The 19,219-nt window shown below is 35.7% G+C and overlaps 1 protein-coding gene across 1 annotated transcript in view; it reads left to right on the top strand.

Moving 5' to 3' along the window:
* The window catches only part of LOC131146117 (probable acyl-activating enzyme 17, peroxisomal), a 78,381-nt gene that overhangs the window by 25,760 nt on the left and 33,402 nt on the right, over positions 1 to 19,219 (top strand). The window contains exons 2-6 of the mRNA XM_058095471.1: positions 4,268 to 4,397; positions 4,486 to 4,754; positions 10,623 to 10,827; positions 16,078 to 16,118; positions 16,209 to 16,334. Coding sequence (XP_057951454.1) covers positions 4,268 to 4,397; positions 4,486 to 4,754; positions 10,623 to 10,827; positions 16,078 to 16,118; positions 16,209 to 16,334 — 771 coding nt within the window. The remainder of the gene's footprint in view (positions 1 to 4,267; positions 4,398 to 4,485; positions 4,755 to 10,622; positions 10,828 to 16,077; positions 16,119 to 16,208; positions 16,335 to 19,219) is intronic.

The following is a 19,219-nucleotide window of genomic DNA, read 5'->3' as shown; positions in this document are numbered from 1 at the left end:
GTTAGTTTTATTCGAAATTAGAGGGAGGGGGTAGTGAAGGGCTAAATTGAGGAACTTTTTTTGGGAAGAGCTTTGCTCTATCTTCGACTTTTGTTCCCCTAGGTGGATCATGGGAGGTGATTTCAATGCGCGTGCGCGGGGGTGTTTGGTGTGGTGTGGTGGGGGAAGAACTACTGTGAGTATGATTAAATTTTATTCATAAATAGGGTTTGTAGGTTGAGAGATCTCCCTTTGGGGAATGCTTTGTTCACTTGGTTTTTTTTTTTTTGGGGTGGGGGAGGGGGGGGGGGGAGGCGTAGAGTTGTGACTTGTAGATTAGATAGATTTTTTTTTTCTTTTTTCTATTTTGTAGTGAGTTGAAGAATGAGTTTCCTAGCCTCTCTTATCTCCACTTCTGATCACCTCCCTATTTTGTTGGAGTCTAGTAAGGTGCTGTAGGTTCCTATCCTTTTTAGGTTTGAGAACATGTGGCTAAACAATGTGACTATTAAGCCTTTGGTGAGGGATTCATGGGGAGAGGAAGTGGAGAGAGGTTGGATGGTTTTAGATTCATGAGGAAGTTAAAAAGGCTGAAGGAAAAATTGAAAACTCGGAATAAGGGGGAGTTTGGTGATGTAAGACTTAGAAAATCTAGTCTTTTAGGCGATTTGACGGGTTTGGATAGAAAGGAGGAGGTAATGTTGTCGGAGAGTGAGGAGGCCAGTAGAGTCTCTATTTAAAATGAGTTGGAAGAGGTGATAGTTTAGGAAATGAGGAGTTGGAGGCAAAATACCAAATTTAAGTCGGTGAAAGATGGTGATTGCAATTCTTTTTTTTTTTCCATAAATTAGCCAATGGTAATAAGAGGAAAATTTTGGTTAGGGAGCTGTATTTAGGGGATGGGAGGTGTACTAATGATTTGCTTCTAATACATCTATTATTACTAATTTCATTTCATAATTTGTATTCGAGGGATAGTCATAATAGACCTATGATTAAGGGTTATTGCGATCTTGTCTTTGTCGATCAATTGCATTGGTTAGGGAGACCATTAGAAAAGGAGGAAGTGATGGGGGTGGTATATGGGATGGATAGAGATAAGGCTCTGTGTTTGGACGAGTTTAACGTGACTTTCCTTCAAGATTGATAGGAGATAGTTAAGGCTAATTTGATGAAAGGTTTCACTGATTTCTGTGGGAACGTGATTTTGAGCAAGAGTATCAATTCCAATTTTATAGCCTTGGTGCCTGAGAAAGTGGTGCCTGAGAAAGCTAGATCTTCTAAGGTTGAGGACTTTCTACCTATTAGTTTTGTCTCAGAGGTGTATACGATTATCACTAAAGTTTTAACTAATAGGTTGAGGGCAGTGCTCAATGATACTATTTCAAGAGCCCTAAGTGCTTTTGTAAGGAGACAAATAGTGGATGCTATTCCGGTGGCTAATGGGGTGGTGGAGGACATTTCTAGGATAAGAAGAGGGGTTTGTTTTTAAAGTAGATTTCAATAAAGCTTATGACAAAGCGAGCTAGAGTTTCTAGGATAAGGTGGTCATGAAAGGGTTTTGGGGGGTGTTGGCATAGGTGGACTAGGGGTTGTTTGTCTGATGTGTGGTTTTGAGTTTGTTAATGGTGAACCTAAATCTTGGTTTACTACTTTGAGAGACATTATACAAGGAGACCGTTTTTGCCCTCTTTGTTCGTCCTTGTAGATGATGTTTTATCTAGTATGGTGGATAGGGCGTTGATAGAGGGTTGGTTAGAAGAATAGATGTGGGGAATGAGGCGGTGGTGGTTTCTCATCTTCATTTTGTTGATGATACCATTTTCTTTCTTGATGATCGTAACCTTTCGTTTATAAGAATTTTGGGTATACTTAATGTTTTTTAAGAGGGTTTTTGGGCTTAAGATTGATGTGAGGAAAAGTGGTTTAGCAGCCTTGAATGTGCGGGGTGCGGTTTCTTGGATTAGCCCCTAATTTATTTAGGGGTTCCGTTGGGTGGGAATCCTAGAGGGAATGTGTTTTTGGAATCTAGTAATTGAGAGGGTTGCGAAGAGATTAGATGGTTGGAAGGGTGCCCTCTTCTCTTTTGGGGTAGATTTATGCTTATCCAAACTTGTCTCTATAGCATTTTGTTGTTTTTTTATCCGTTTTTAGAATTCGAGCGGGGGTTGTTAGCAAGCTTGAGGGAAACTATGAGAGATTTTTTGTGGTCTGGTTTTTTTTTTTTTTTTTGGGGGGGGGGGGGGGGGTGGTGGGGGGTCATAGTGACCATTTAGTAGGCTGAGCGGAGGTTTGTAAGTCTAAAAAAGGGGGTGGGGGTGTTGGGTCATTGTAACTTGGTGTATAAAAACGTGGTTTTTTTAGCTAAATGGTTATGGGGCTTCACTTTGGAAGATAATTCCCTATGACATTGAGTATTTGTAGTAAGTTTGGGTTATATGAGAATGGGAGGGATAGCAATGCTAGTTTGAGATGTTCGTTGGGGAGTCTGTGGAGGTCTATTTCCTACATTTACTCTATTTTCACCCCTCACACTAAATTTGTAGTGGGGAGGGTTTCCTAGATTCCTTTTTGGAAAGACCCATGGCTCGGGAAAGATTCCCCCCCCCCCACCCCCCCCCCCCAACCCAACTTTTCCTTGTCTTTTTAGATTGTGCTCTGAGCCAAACAGATTTATCTCTTTCTTGTGGACAATGTGAGTGGCTTTGCGGTCTCCTAGAATCTTCATTTTAGGAGACCTCTAAATGATAGGGTGATGGTGGAGTTGTCTTCCTTGTTGTCTGTATTGTACAATTGCACATTATCCTTGGCCATGGATGTTCATTCTCGTTGTATTGATCATTCGAGGGTGTTTTCTTGTGAATCATTCTTTGAATTTTTTGCCTATTCAAACTCTTCCTTCCTCTTTATCCTGTTTTTTGGAAAGCTAAAGTTCCCCCAAAAATTAAAGTGTTTAATTGGTTGGTTGTGCTTAGCAAAATTAATACCATTAACTTGCTGCAGATTAGGAGACCCTTGAAGGCTTTCTCTCCCTATGTTTGTGTGCTCTGTTATGGGATTTCCAAAATAGCCTGTCATCTCTTTTTGCATTGTGATTTTGCATGGAGGACTTGGAATAAATTGTTTGGTTTTATGGAAGAGACTTGGGCATGCCCCTGTTCAGTGGAGGACTTGTTTATCACTTTGTTTGCTGGCTTTGGAAGAAGGAAGGATAGGGTAGCAAGTATGCTGTTTCATGGGGTTTGAAGAAGTTGAATTCTCTTGGTGTGGGAAAAAAAATTCAGTTTTTAACTTCTTTATGGTGTGTTAGGTCTGGAATTTTCAGGGGAGCTAGCTTTCAGGATTTAAATAGGATTGGAAGAACTGGTTGGCTTGATCTCTGATTTTCGTTGTTTTAGTTTTTATCTGGTTTGTTCTAAATTTTTTTGGGAGATGTCTTGTTCCCCTACCTTGTAAATTCTTTCCCAATTAATGAAATTTCTTTTGCTATTAAAAAAAACCAGTGCCGCATGACCCTTCACAAGGCGTGAAGTGTTTAGTTTGTGACACTTCCTATGTTGGTTCTCTGCTAAGAAAGCGAAGAAAAAAAAACTTTGGGTGTTCTGCTGCCATCAGAAAACCGTTCTTCACTCCTGTATACTATTTTGCTATTGAGGAGTGGTAGAATGCTGGTTGCTAATGTGGTACTCACATTTCACTATGTTGTTAAGATTCAAAGGTTGGTATTTTTAAGTCGTTTGTTAAACTATATATTAATAAATGCTTGGTTTTGTTGTTGTTGTTATGTGCATGAATTTTTTTTTTAAAATTGTTGACAAGCAGCTAAAGTTCAGTTCTTTACTATTTTTTCTTGATTCCTTCCCTCAAAACAACATAAAGTTCAGTTTTTTATTAGTTTTCTTTGATTCCTTCCATTTTTTATTATTGAGAGAAAGCATGCTCATGCAATATAAATTTTTTATTGTTAAAATATAATTATATTTTACTCTTTTGTTTGTTGTATGTATAGGAGTATATGCACGTTATTTGGAGTCAGTTTTGGAAATTCAAACTGAACCTTACAATTTGATTTGACTTTCAATTTCTGATTCCCAAAATTGGATTTCGATTCATGTTTGAAATCTCGATTTGACAACTCTGTGGATAATGTGTGTTGTTTCCAACATTATTAATTTTTATTATTTTGATAGACGTATAAATTTACTACTGCTGACATCATTGATATTTACTGAATATTTTCTTGTTGCTTATCCCCACCTCCAAAAAAAAAAAAAAATGCTTTGAATAGGAAGAGTGCAGTCTTTACAAATGTTGGCCAATTATTGGAGAGGTGCGGGAAAGAGTTCCTAGGTTCAAGATATAAGGATCCAATTTCCAGCTTCACTGATTTTCAGGAATTTTCAGTTTCAAAACCTGAGGTATCAATCATACGCCTTTTAAGTTTTTTTTTTAAAGAATTTGAACTTTGAATTGATATCTTCTATCTTTACGTTTGTTAATTCTTAGGATTATTGGAAAACTGTATTGGATGAAATAAGCATATCATTTTCAGTACCTCCTCAATGTATCTTACGGGAGAATCCATCTGGAGGAAGTCCCTTGTCTTACCTAGGAGGTCAATGGCTACCTGGAGCATTTGTGAATCCTGCAAAGAACTGCTTGAGTTTAAACAACAAGAGGACTCTAGATGATGTAATGATAGTGTGGCGGGATGAAGGTGATGATGATAAGCCTGTGAAAAGGATGACACGAAAGGAATTGTGTGTTGAGGTTTGGTATGGAATTTCTCTTGGGATTTTAGTTAAAAATACTTATTTATCTGTTGAAAGTTGAAGCTATATTTAATACTTTTATAATATGCTTCATGATCGTTTAGTAGTATGGTATTGCTTATACCATGCACATGTGCACACACTTACACAGAGATATACACACCATACCTTCATGGTGCATGTTATTTTTGAACTTTTTGACAACATTGTGCTATGTTTAGTATCTTGTGGCATGATTTTGTTACAGTAGTTTGTGCCTGGATTGCTGCCTCTTATGATCTGCAAGGCATGCATGCATGTAGGTGAATTTTTATTTTTTATCATCTATCTAGGTTCTATCATTTTCTTTCTCATATTTTTCTTGCAAGAGTTTAGCATGTGGTGGTATTATGGTCTCATCCTTCCCACCTCATTCTTATATCAGGTTATTCCATTTACTAATGCTTTAGATCTTTGTGTGTGATGTTATATGCATGAAGGTTTTTAGACAAGAATTTAAACTAGTTACTGTAACATGTAGTATATTCCATTCTCCATGTAGAGTGGTATAGATCACCTATAATGCACTGGTCATTGGTATTTCTAGGCTATATTTACACATAGTTATGTTTAGTTTCCATATTACATGCATTTATGTTTACTCTTCCTTGGTTTCTGCTCTTCTTTTGCTTTATTTTCTTTCTTCCTTCTCTCTCTTGGCATAACCAAAATCTGTAGCTTGCTCGTTATAACAGGAAATATGCTAAGTTCAAAGCATTATGCAAAGTAATTAGTCCTCATGTTTTCCGAGTTCAATTAAATTACATGATTAAATTCAAGTGAGATGAGCATATGGTGGTTTTTATTATTAGATGTGTGCCATTATGGCCCTGAAAAGATTCAAAATGTTTGGAAACCGTATGCATTTTACTTTTGCATAGACCAATGGATACACTAATGATATACTAATGTTATAATATATGGTGATAGCAAATCTTGTAAATCATGTGTGGGTTGAGAAAAATTGTTGTTGTAAAAAAATATTTTTAGTTTGAGCAGAAGAACATGAAACCTGGTTAGTTTAATAATCCAGCATGTTAAGTAATTAGAACAGTCTTCAAGGTAAAGGCATATGGGACTAAAATTGAAGATGATACTCCTGGATTATGTGGATATTGAAAGAAAAGGATGAAGTGAGGGGTTGATTGGTGCCTGATATCTGAGGATAATGCCAGGTGATAAAGCAGCTGGGTAATGGAGAACACCAAAGGTGATGTATGAGCAAGATTAAGGCATTTGGAGTCAATTATTCAATTTCAATATTTTTGTAAATTTATCATTTTTTCCTATTTTCGTGATTTGTAGTAATAGTGTTTTTCATTAGGTCATGACTCATAAATTAGTATATATTTTATATATCTAGCCATAAAGAACTTTATTAGATTTATTATGTTTCCGTATTGTATTTGCTTGATTCCGGAGCAATGGTTGTGAGAAATTTTATTCAAAGTTGAATAATATCTTTTTCTTGATAAGAGAAAATTTTATTAAGAACCAGAATGAAGTACAATTGGGCTGAGGACAAGGTGCCCACAAAGAACAGTGATCAACAACCAAAAATATTACAAAACAGCTGCCCTCCAATCTTTTTGAAGGTCGGACAGCAATGATCCCCAAAAAACAAAATGAATGGGCCCAAAAGGAGGCCTAGAACACCAGTCTACCTGTAATAAATCTGGACAGAATCAGTGCCTGCTAAAAATGTTCTCATGTTTCTCTCAAGCCGAAGAGCCCACAAGTATTCAAAGTTGAATATTGTGAATTGAGTTTGAGCTATTAGGGTTTATCCCTTGTGTGTAAAGACACAGATCCTGCATCATTTGGTATCAGAGCCTTGGCTAGGTCGTTTATTGCCCCCATCATATCACTATCTCCACTCTCTCTATCAACTGCTGTCATTCTGCCATCTCCACCATCAATCCTAGCATGTTGTCCTGACATCGCTGCATCAATCACTGCTAATGCAACTCCTAATATCTTCTCCTAGCACTTCACACCCTAAGATAATAACATTTGGTTTGTGGAATAGCTATTCCTAGACTAAGGTGGACTACAATGAGGACGCAATGAAAATTGTATAGGGACGTAATCATTTAGAAAGGAGTCACTCACATAAAAGTTTTCATTATTCATTTACATTATTCCATCCAATGTGGAGTAAGAAAGGAATTGAAATTCCCATGATGAAATTTGGCAATAGATAGTCCTTGCCTATTCCTTATCAATTTATAATTTTTTTGCATCATTATTTGCTCTATAGTGATGCCACAATTTTTTTTATAAATTATAAAAGGCTTTTAGTATAACCGTTCTATTCCTAGGATTAGACATTCTGTGAACCAAGCATAATCTAAATTTGCAGAATACTCTTTTATCCAACCTTTATCCTCTTGTAGTTGGTTAAGAAAAATTGCTGCTATGGTTGTTGAACTTATATGCTAGCTGCTGTAGTATCAAAACAGAGGGGATTGCTTGTTGAAGGCCTCAAGGAAGCCAATGCTCTCCGCTGTTCAGCATCAGCTGCTGGGGTCAAGGCTTGACCTTCCATAACTGAAATCTGAAGCTGTTTTGTATTATTTGTAGTCAAAGGTTTGAATTATTGAGAATTTGTTGTGCATCATCCCTGCTCATTGCAAGATCTAACCTCCCAGTTTGGTTTGTGGAATGGAATTGAAGTAGGAAAGGAGCTGAGCGAATGGAATCAAAACCAGGAGTTGTATCAGTGCCAACAGTCATGCTGAAAATCAGAAAATAAAAAAAGACAATCCTGTATAATAACCAGCTGCGAAAGCCCACAATGATGCCATATACTGAATCCTGTCCCACGGCATAGAGCAAGAAATCCTCTTCCCCCCCAAAAAATATGAATACTCCTCGCCAATCAGATAACCCACAAGAGAGCAAAACCCTCACTTCTGCAAATGCAAGTTGTTGTTCAAGTATTTTCCTTGTACTGCTAAATACTTAGGCCATCAGTGATTCAAATCTGTCATCACAAGCTATATGTGGAATGGTATGAGGTGTCAGATCAATCTGGTAGTCCATGTATATTTTAGGTTACAAATGTAATGAAAGTGATTACATAATTTTTGTTTTCATTATATTTTTAATATTACCATATTGGAATTGAATTGTTAGAACGGATGCCTGGTAGGTACCAGTGTCAAATTTGGTTTTTATTCTATATGGTCCATCAGATTAATGATGGATTTGGATTGTTCATTCCACATACACCTTACCAAATCAAATCCTATCGTGCAAAATCCAATCCAAACCTGACCTTGGACTGGCTTATGTCTACTCTTTCTTTGAGGTTAAGGACAAGATGGACATGACCCAAAAAGCAGTAGTTGGACATCTCCTCCTCTTGTTTCTGGCCACCATAATAGAGTAACTATATTGCGCCACTCTGTCCAAGAAGTGCAAGTACCCTTTGCGGTATTTAAGAAAGTAGAACAGCGTATTAAACCCTTCTTGCGATTCCTTCAATCATATGACACACTTCCTTATTTGGGGGATCCTTACAAATAATTTTTTATTTCAATCCAATGTCAAGTGTCAAATCTGTTGCTGTTTACTGTCATCTCAGATTCTGTTTGATATTCTCATTTCAGCCTCTTTTGGGGGCTTTTAGTCATAAGAATTGTAAATCTTAAATGTACAACAACAACAAGAAGCCTAAAGTCCCACTAGGTTGGGGTGGCTACATAAATCCTTTTCCGCTAATTCGCCTAATCCATAGCATTTTCTTCTATTATATTAAGGGCTATTAAATCCTTCCTCACTACCTCATTCCAAGTTATATTAGGTCTACCCCTACCCCTTTTCATGCAAGGCACAATAACTAACTTGCTCCTCCTTATAGGTGCTCTACTAGGCCTACGTTTCAAATGCTCAAACCATCTAAGCCGCCCATCCCTTATCTTGTTTTCAACTGTCGCTATGCCTAAATTATTATGTATATGTTCATTTCTTACTTTATCTTTTAATGTTAAACCACTCATCCACCTTAAAATTCGCATCTCAGCAACTTTTATTTTTTGTATATGTTGTTTCTTAGTTGTCCAAAATTTTGAAACAAAAAGCATAGCTGGACTTATAGCCGTCTTATAAAACTTTCCTTTTAATTTTAAGGGTATTCTATGATCACACAACACACTTGAGGTACTCCTCCATTTTACCCAACTTGTTTTAATTCAATGTACTACATACTCTTCAATTTCCCCTTCAACTTGCATGATAGATCCAAGATATCTAAATCTATCAGTGCTATTAATCTATTGATTATCAAGTTTAACCTTCTCTCTATCGCTACTCCTTACATTACTGAGAACAAGCATTGGATTAAAAATTTTCCGATTTTTGGGTTTGCTTTTGACTATGATAGTGCTTGACTATTTTTTGGTTTGCAGTAATGTCAAATTTTTTCAGCTACTAGCCTAGGTATGATCTTCTAGTGTTTTAATGTAAATTAGCATGTCTGGGTAGATGTGACCCAATGCTGTTTCTGCACTTTTTTACTGTGGAGGGTCATGGTGCCGTGTGTGGCATGCACAAGGGGCTGGTTGTGGGACGTGTGGAGTTGTGTTGCACTTTTCTAAGATTTCCCAAAATGACTCCTCTCTCTCTCTCTCTCTCTCTAAGATTCTGTGGTTCTGATGGTTGTAAGATTTGCAATTCTGTATTTAATCATAAGGGAACCCTAACTGAGTTGAGTGAAGTTTGAGTTCTTAGAAAATTTAGATATTCTTATTCTTGAAGCAGTTTACGAAAATAGAAGGAAAAAACAAGGTGCTTTCAAACAAGGACTGAACATTGAGATTCCTGGAAAAATAAAATTAGTTGTTTTCTTGCTTGGCTTTATCAATTAGAAAGTAATGTGCTTCTCCACTTTTCCTATGACTTTGCTTTTGCACCCCCTTCAACATCGCTGTTAGGCTAGAGCGTAAATGCGTGTGAGGCAATGTTGGTTGATTTTTTTTTCTGTGCTTTTAAAAACTACGAATGAAGGATAGTTTGTCATCTTTTAAAATCTATCATGTCTGAGTTGAATGTCAGGCTATTAAGTTGCCTGTGGTATTTGCTTTCTATCATCCAAATGTCCAAATATGGAGGTTTAACTGATGCAACATCAAACAGGACATGATAGGAAAGTTCTATTGCAAGTTTTGTAACTGGTGGGTTGAAGAGTTTTTTTTTTTGTGTGCGCGCGTGTGTTAGCAAGTGGGGTTGAAGAGTTAACATGAAGGCTGATAAAATTTACTATTTGGCATTATTTCTAACTATAATCTGCTGCTTCTTCATAAGCCTTGGTGATTTATAATATCAACATTTTTGGAAACTTGGGTCTTTTTGTTCCTTAGACCAGCCTTTTTATTGTATATCAAATTTCATTAAGCCAAATGAGCGTGTGTTCTCAAGTGTATGGCTGAATATCTTTTTAGTTGTTACATTTAGCAGTTCTGATTCTGATGATATTATACTGCAAGTATGTCAGAAGGTTAGAACACTAGAATACAATACATCATTTGTTTAGTAGTGCTGAATGTGCTCTGTTCACTTAATGTTAAGAAGGCCTAGGCAGTTAGAATCTTCAGAGTTTTTCTTAAAACAATATGAATCAGAGTTAAAAAAAAAAAAAAAAAAACTTTATCCCATTTATTCATGTTGGTAGTGTGGATCATACAGCCGCTTTTTCTTGAAATTTTTTGAAAAGGATGAGTTTATCGTGATGCTTTTAATATATATGTCTGTGTGTGTGTGTGTGCATCCTTGGTATCTTGGCCCAACTCTAGGTATGTAAGAAGTAAAGTTCTGTTGCACTGTGTTTAGGTCAGTTGCATATGCTCTTGAAACGCTGGGATTGGATAAAGGAGCTGCAATTGCAATAGATATGCCAATGAATGTCAATGCTGTGGTTATCTACCTAGCTATTGTTCTTGCTGGCTATGTAGTTGTTTCCATCGCTGATAGCTTTGCTTCTTCTGAAATATCAAAAAGACTGAGGTTGTCAGAAGCAAAGGCAATTTTTACTCAGGTTAGTATCATTCTCACCCCTTCCTAGGTCTTATTTACTTATTTTCTATCATGCCTGTTGTTTGTGTCTTCCGTTAGTCAAGGGAAATCTATGCTACTCCATGGAATAAGCTCTCTGTGATTCAGGCTCTATATTTATGTGCCTAAACAGCTAAACTAACCTAGCTGCTCCGCATAAAAAACCATGCTGTGATTTTCTGGAGCATTTTTACTTTTTTTTTATAGGTCGATGGCTTACCCTGCAAAGCTGGAAAGACAATTTTTTTCCTTTACCTTTTTCACCACAAATGATCAGATTTGCTGACAAAGTTATCATGAAATTATTTTTCTGATTTTGCCAAAAGAAATTGAGCTGAATTCTGCTGACCATTGACAAATCAGTCACCTAAGACATATAAGCTTTACACTGAATAGGGCTGAATATTATGCTGCTATATGAAAGCTTGGGCAAGGAACCTTGAAGATTTCCTTCACATAATGACACCACGTACAAACTAAACAACAATGGGGCTCTCCACGTGATAGAGCTTTTATCATTGAGTAATGTGTTCTATATCTACATTGCTTATTTAATCAGTAAAAATTACACTATCTACAAACTAAAAAAAGGCATTGAGGCTATCCCTTGGTCATTGAATAATGTGTTCATTGTGTTTTACTGCTTGTATCTCTTAGTGGGTGGGCTTGAGCATTGCAAAGAAAAAAAAATTATTATATCACAAGGTTGCTTTTGAACGTGGAGAAATTGATACTTGTCTTTAGGTAGTACATCATCGACCTTCTTGGGTCACTTGTACCACGTGAAGTTCAATTTTTACTTGGAACTTTCTGGGCTAAGCCTACATGCCCAAAGTCTTTTATTGAGCTGGCCATCTAACCAAACACGCTTAAGCTAATATGTAGTAGGTTTGCATTTGTAAGTCACCTAAATCATCTCCCACTCAAGTATGCTGAATCCTTGTTGCAACATGAACCCAGTCTCCTTTGAATGAGACACAAATTCGCTCTTTTCACTGTATAACTTCCTATGGGGTAACACACCTTTTTGCTGCTTGCCTGACTCTCCACATCAATGTTTTAAAAGGTGAAGGCATAAAGCAAGCATTTTAACCCTTAAGAGGCGAGGCCAAAGCCTTTTCAGAATTTTATTTTTAGATAAAGTATGGAATCAAATTACATATATTTTAGAAATAAATAAAAATTAAATAAAATCTCAGATGTAATTTGCAAACTACTTGTTGGTCATTCAAAAATTGCTAACTTGAATTTATTACATAAATCATCACAAGAGGTAGCTATAATATTACAAAGTTCAAATTATTTTCAAGATCTAAGATACAACTCTCAACTATTTTGGAAAGGTTGACGTTCAAAAGTTTTAGAAATCAACTCATATTATGACATTCCTTTTATCAAAACATGGAGTTGGAATTTTCTAGTCAAATCTAACTTGAGAATCACACACCTAGAATGCATAAGCCTTGATCAAAAGGCGCAAAAAAGGTGTGCTTTTTGTGTAAATGCGTAAGCATCAACGTGTAATGTGTTAGCCGTTTTGGGATTTGGCATTTTAGATTAAGCTTCGAAGTGTTTTAGGCATCCCTTGCATGCAAGCCTCAGTTGAGCCTTTTAAAACATTGCTTCACATAGATACCAATGAGTGGAATGACATTCAGTTGCCCTGATACTATTTGTAATACATAGGGCACCTACTTAAGAACTGCAATGGTGATAGAGCTCCATGCTTGGATAGATTGACCCTGACATTCATTCATGTCAATTTGACCTTCTCAATCCTAGGACTAAAATTTCAATATCTGCAATTTTGAGGGTCTCAATTTATGGAAATTTGGCTGGAAATATGGATTTCAATTTAAAGAAATACCAAAACATTCTAATAAATTATGGAAATAACTATGGGATTTTTTTTTAAAATAATAAAAGAAGCTATACATATTGAAAAATGGAAGAGAAGGAGTAACATAAATCAGCACAAGAGGACTAGATGTTGGAACTTGAAGGGAGATAATATTAGTAAAATTCAAAGATAAAATGATTAAAGAGTGATTGAACAGTAGGGGGTAAGGTAGATGCAAATATTGTTTGGAATAAAATGGCTAATTCTATTGTAAGGATGGCAAAAGAGGTTTTAAACGAGTCTAAAGGAAGATACTCGGGTAGCATATAAAGTTGGTGGTGGGATTAAAATATAGCAAAATTGTAGAAATATAGAAAATATTTAAAAATACAAAGAAGCTATAAAAAAATGCAAAAAATACTATTAGTGAAGCTAAACGTAGAGCTTAGGATACTTTATATGCTAAATTAGATACAAAAGAAGGAGAAAAAACATTTATAAATTTGCTAGAGCTAGAGAAAGAAAATGCAAAGATTTAGGTGATGTAAAATGTATAAAGGACGAGAATGATATTGATTTAATTAGAGGAGAAGACATAAAAGAGACGTGGCATAGATACTTTGATAAGTTGTCTAATGAAAACCAAAATGAAAGATTAAACTTGGAAGTAAGAAATGACTGAATGAGAAGAAGACTAAAAATAGGAGATTTATTCGAAAAATTAGAGTCCTTGAAATTAAGATGACATTTAAAAAAATGGAAAGTGGGAAATCTGTAGGACCAGATAAAATATCATTTGAAGTTTGGAAATGTTTATGGGATATAGGAAATATTTGCTAAACTAATATGTTCAACACTATTATTAAAGCTAAGAAAATGCTAGAATAATGGAGGAAAAGTATGTTAGTATCTTTACATAAAAACAAATACGATATTCAAAACTATAATAACTATCGTGTTATTAAGATTATGAGTCATATAATGAAATTAGGGGAAAGGATAATTGAACATAGAATAAGACTAGAAGCGAAGATTTCAGATAATTAATTTGGTTTTATGCTTGATAGAGCAACAATGGAAGCTCTTTATCTTTTAAGAAGTTTAATGAAAAAGTTTAGGGAAAAGAAAAGGGACTTGCATATGGTTTTTATTGACCTAAAGAAATATGATTGAGCACCTAGGGAAGTTCTTTGGTGGGTCTTAGAAAAGAAGGGGTTTGTAGTAGATATATTAAGGTCATTAAGGATATGTATGATAGAGTAATGACTAGCGTTATGACTGTAGGAAGGGAATTTAGAGATTTTTCAATCACAATAGGTATAAATCAACGTTCTACCTTGAGTCCTTATCTTTTTACTTTAGTAATTGATGAACTTAGTAGGAATATCCAAAATGAGATCCCGTAGTATATGTTGTTTGCAGATGATATCGTGTCGATTGATGATAGTTAGGAGTGGAATGGAATTTATGCTAGAACTTTAGAGAGCCACATTAGAGTATAAAGAGTTTAGGATAAGTAGAAATAAGACAAAATATATGAAGAGAAAATCAAACTTGATAATTAAGGAGTAGTAATTTTTGTAATGTGAGTAGTAATGGAGAGAGAATCAAACTTGTAATTTCAGTAATGAAGGAGTGGTAATGGAGAGAAAATCAAACTTGATAATTAAGAGATTAATAGCACTAATATATTTAGAAATCATGGATCTATTATGCAAGATGAAGGGGAAATTGAAGATGTAGTGCATAGAATTAAAATAAGCTAGGTAAATGGAGGAGTGCATCAAGTGTGTTGTGTGATTGTAAAATACCTTTAAAATTAAAAGGAAAGTTTTATAAGACGACTATAAAGCCAAGTATGCTTTATGGTTCATAATATTGGGCAACTAAAAAACATGTACAAAAAGTCAAAGTTGTTGGAATGCGAATGTTAAGGTGGATGAGTGGTTTAACATTAAAAGATAAAGTAAGAAACACGCATATACGCAACAATTTAGGCATAGCACTGGTTGAAAACAAGATAAGGGAGGGGTGGCTTAGATGATTTCGACATTTGAAAGACTGGCCTAGTAAAGCACTTGTGAGGAGGAGTTGGTTATTGTTTTTGACATGAAAAGGGGTAGGGATAGGCTTAAAATAACTTGGAATGAGGTAGTATGGAAGGATTTAATAGGGCTTAATCTAATAGAGGAAAACACTCTTAATCGGGTGAATTTGCGGAAAAGGTTTCATGTAGCCGACCCCAACTAGTAGGACTTCAGGCTTCTTCTTCTTGTTGTTTAATAAAAGAAGGTATATTAGATAGGGAAAAAAGGAAGGTACAGCGTGAGGGACAAGGAGTCCACCAAATAACAACAAAAAGAACTTTGGGTAATATTAAAATAGATTACTATGAATAATTTGGAAACAGAATAAAAAGCTTCAAATTTTGCTGGTTTTTCTTCAGTTTTTTTTTTTTTTTTTTTTTTAAATTTTAAATTCCTGAAATTTTTTGGTTGGGAGTAGGTGAAATTTGAGAGGGACAGAGACATTGTAGGTTGGGCAATTGTTAGTGGATCTATAAGAGAGGGAGGTTTGCGTCTTGGTAATTTGGTGTCTAAAAGCATATCCTTGATGGGGAAGTGATTACTTTATCTTTTAGAACCTAATTGTCTTTGACTAAGGTAACTTGCTGTAAATTTGGTCTACAAAATGGGTGGGATGCTAAAGTGGGAGTTAATATCACTCATTTGAGTCCATGGAAATTTGTGTCTCAGATTTATCAATATCTCTTTCCTAATGTCCAGTACAAAGTTGGTAATGGGGAAAGAAATCCATTTTGGGAGGATCATCGGCTGGGAGAAGTGCCTCCTTGTCTTTTTTGGTTATCTACTGTTCATGAAACCCCTATTTCTGCTTTCCTACTTTTGCAAGAGGAAGGGTGCTTTTGAGATTTCCATTTTGTGAGGAACCTCAATGAGAGAGAGACTAATGAACTTTTCCTTAATATGCTTGATGCTTTCCCTGTCCTTTTGGTTACTGATAAGAGTTTGGAGCTCAGATTCTTCTGAGGAATTTTCCTGTGAGTCTCTTTTCTTATTTAATTTGGGATCCTATTGTTGTTTCTTTTGGCCTTTATTCTGTGATTTGGAAAGATAAGGGCCTGTCTAGTTGTGGAAAATATTTTTCATTTTTTAGTTTTCAAAAAATTATAAAAGTTTTAGCTTGTGTTTAAAATTTTCAAGATTCATATTAGAAAGGTAGAAAACAAAGAAGTGAAAGGGCAGACACAATTCTTCCCAAAGCAAGATTCATGTTATTCAAATTAACATGCTTATGCGAGTTTCTCCTCCTTTCTTGTATATAGTTGTGTGCCTTGCCTAACTCATCATTCTTCTAACCTTTTATTGTCAGGATTTAATTTTGCGTGGAAACAAGACTCTTCACTTGTACAGGTGATGTTCTCATTGACTTTCAGATAAGTGATCTAGTAATTCTTTTTTCTTTATCATGCCATGTCTTACACTGCTGCTTCAGTTTTGCAGTAGAGTAATTGATGCTCAGTCACCTATGGCTATTGTGATCCCTGTTAGAAGTTCTAGCTATAGCTTAAAATTGCGCGATGGTGACATTTCTTGGAACGATTTTCTTAGTAGAGTAAAATATTCAAAGTAAGCATTCCTATTGTTATATACCATTTCAGCAATCTTGTTTGTCTCTCTTTGTATTTACTGTCATGGATACCTTTGTTTTCAATGCAATCTGCATATAATAATGAGTGGATATACTCTTTGTGTTGTTCAAACCACAATATTACACCAAGGAAGTATCTCTACCTTTTTTTTTTGCTTAGCAGGAAATATTTCCTATATTATAGGAAATATCTCAGCTTAGCATGTGAAAAAGCTAGCTAGTGTAGTTGGTGAGGTTTGTGGGTTTTATTTTTGGTTCAAGTTTCTTCTTGAGTTTGAACATGTTTTACTTCCTTGCTCCTTGGCAAATGAAAGAATGGATGAATAATTGTGCGAATCTATTTATTTTGGCCCATGTCTTTCAAACCACAATATTACACCAAGGAAGTATCTCTACCTTTTTTTTTTTGCTTAGCAGGAAATATTTCCTATATTATAGGAAATATCTTCAGTTTAGCATGTGAAAAAGCTAGCTAGTATAGTTGGTGAGGTTTGTGGGTTGTATCTTTGGTTCAAGTTTCTTCTTGAGTTTGAACATGTTTTACTTGCTCCTTGGCAAATGAAAGAATGGATGAATAATTGTGCGATGCTATTTATTTTGGCCCATCTCTTTAAGCTTTTAAGCAACACATATGACACTATACCCCAAGTGCTTGCATAGACTTTGGGGCCAATTAAGTTATATATTTTAAATTTTCTAACAAATGTAGAGCTTCTTTGCTATCCCATCCAAAGATCATGGAAAAAAATCTGCGTTCTTTGTTAATAGAGTAATATTTCTGTTTGACTTGTTGGACATCAATCAAATCAAGGTCTTAGATTTGAACACCAAAAGCTTTCCATCATTCCCTTTTTTAATATTAAACATAATAACACATGATGATTTCGAGAACTTTTATGACCTCTCAAAAATGAAAAATAATATGAGCAGAGCTTCTATAGCAGAAATGTAAAGGTATGATATTTTTTTAGATAATAAAACAAGTCTATTGAAAAGAATATATAATTACAATGAAATCTGAATGAGAAATTCCGCAAGAAAAAGTGCAAAAGAAAGAAATTACATCAAAGCTGCTGCTAGGATTCCCAAATCAATTGGGTTTCTAATTAATGTGTTAGGGTTCCCAGATCAATTGAGATTTTCTATTTAATGATAGGATTCCCAAATCAACTGGAATTTTGAATTAATGTGTTATGATTCCCAAATCAATTGGGATTCTATTTGATGTTAGGAATATTTAATGTTGGGATTTTATTTGGTGTGTAAGGATTCCCAAATCAATTAGGATTGAGTCCAGTAATGATTTGGATTAGGATATTTTACAGTCCTAATTGGAGTAAGATTTCCAACCGTGTATATGTAACCCTAGGGGGCTTTTTCTTTCAAGCAATAACATAATTCATAGGGCAGCCTGGTGCAAAAAGCTCCCACTTATGCGGGTTCTGAGGAAGGGGCGGATTACAATAACGTAATTCATAGTCTTTGGTTAATTTGGAGGTAGATCCACTCAAAGTGATCAACCCTGTTTTCTCTTACTATTTTCCTTTCTTTCAAATTCCCTAATTTCTTTATGATGAAACCCTATGTTCTTATCATTTGGTATCATAGCTGGCATTCTTGTGGATGCCATTAGCCCGCCGACAAAAGCAAGATCTTGGAATTCTCGATCTTCACTCATATGCAATAGCCTTATAAATTTTGTAGGGTCCTAAATGGAAGCTAGGCTAAAGGCTAAACTTAGCAATATGTTTAAGTCTCAATTTGAAGAGATTGAAGCATCACTCTCTAAACTACTCATTTCATCTCCCTATGAAGAGAGAGAATATGATGCCTCTACGTTAGCTAATTGCATGCGTGAAGGAGGTTACTAAGGAGAGTGTGATCATGATCCTTCTTGTATGAAGGTGGAATTTCCTTAGTGCAACAGTGATGACCCTATCGGCTGGGTTTCTAGGGCTCAAAAATACTTTTGCTTTCGCCGTACTCTAGATACATCTAAAGCTGTGATTGCTTCTATTAGTTTGGATGGCAATGCTATTCAATGGTATGACTTGTTTGAAGCTTGTTATGGAATGCCTTATAGGCATAATTTGTTTTTGGGTTACTTGTCCGAGTTGGGCTCACTGGATATGAGAATTTTGAAGGAGAGCTTGCCAAAGTACACCAAACTAGCTTTATCTTGGAGTACTAGGCACGATTTGAGTGGCTATCAAACATGATTATAGATTGGAATGAGTTTTCTTGAAGGTCTTTTACCTGACATTTAGCGTGAGGTCAAAGTGCGTGGGTCATGGACTATGATTGCTATAATTCCCTTTGCTTGGTTAGACAAAAAGAATGATGTTACTCCAACAAGACCATTAGCAAGAAAAATGTCAGCTGCACTATCAAACACTTGCTCCTTGCAATCCTCCTGCCAAATGATTGACTCAAGAAGAACTTAGAGAGCGAACGACAAAAGGTAGGCATTGTAATGAAAAGTCGCATAGAGGGAATCGTTGCTAAAAAGACGACCTTTGATGTTTGAACTAGTGGAGGAGCTAAAAGAGGTTGAGGACGACCCCCTTATTCAAATCAAGAAGGTATGGAATTTGATGGTAATGATGAATCTATCACTTTTTCAGTTCATGCTTTAGCCGGTTATGCTAATCCTTGAACCATGAAAATTAGTGGCTTCTTAGAATGCCAACTTGTTACTATCTTAATTTATACCGATAGCACTAAAAATTTCATGGACACTAAAATTGCTAAACGACTAGCCTATCTTGTGGAGCAATGTGAAAAGTTTGATGTGAAGGCTGCAGATGGAAGGACCTCGACATGTCAGAGCAAGTGTTTGAAGGTTAAACTTACTATGGAAAGC

Source organism: Malania oleifera, chromosome 13, assembly GCF_029873635.1.
Source record: "Malania oleifera isolate guangnan ecotype guangnan chromosome 13, ASM2987363v1, whole genome shotgun sequence".
Lineage (NCBI taxonomy): Eukaryota > Viridiplantae > Streptophyta > Magnoliopsida > Santalales > Ximeniaceae > Malania > Malania oleifera.
Note: the sequence above shows the minus strand (reverse complement) of the source record. Positions and strands in the feature narration are given on the sequence as shown.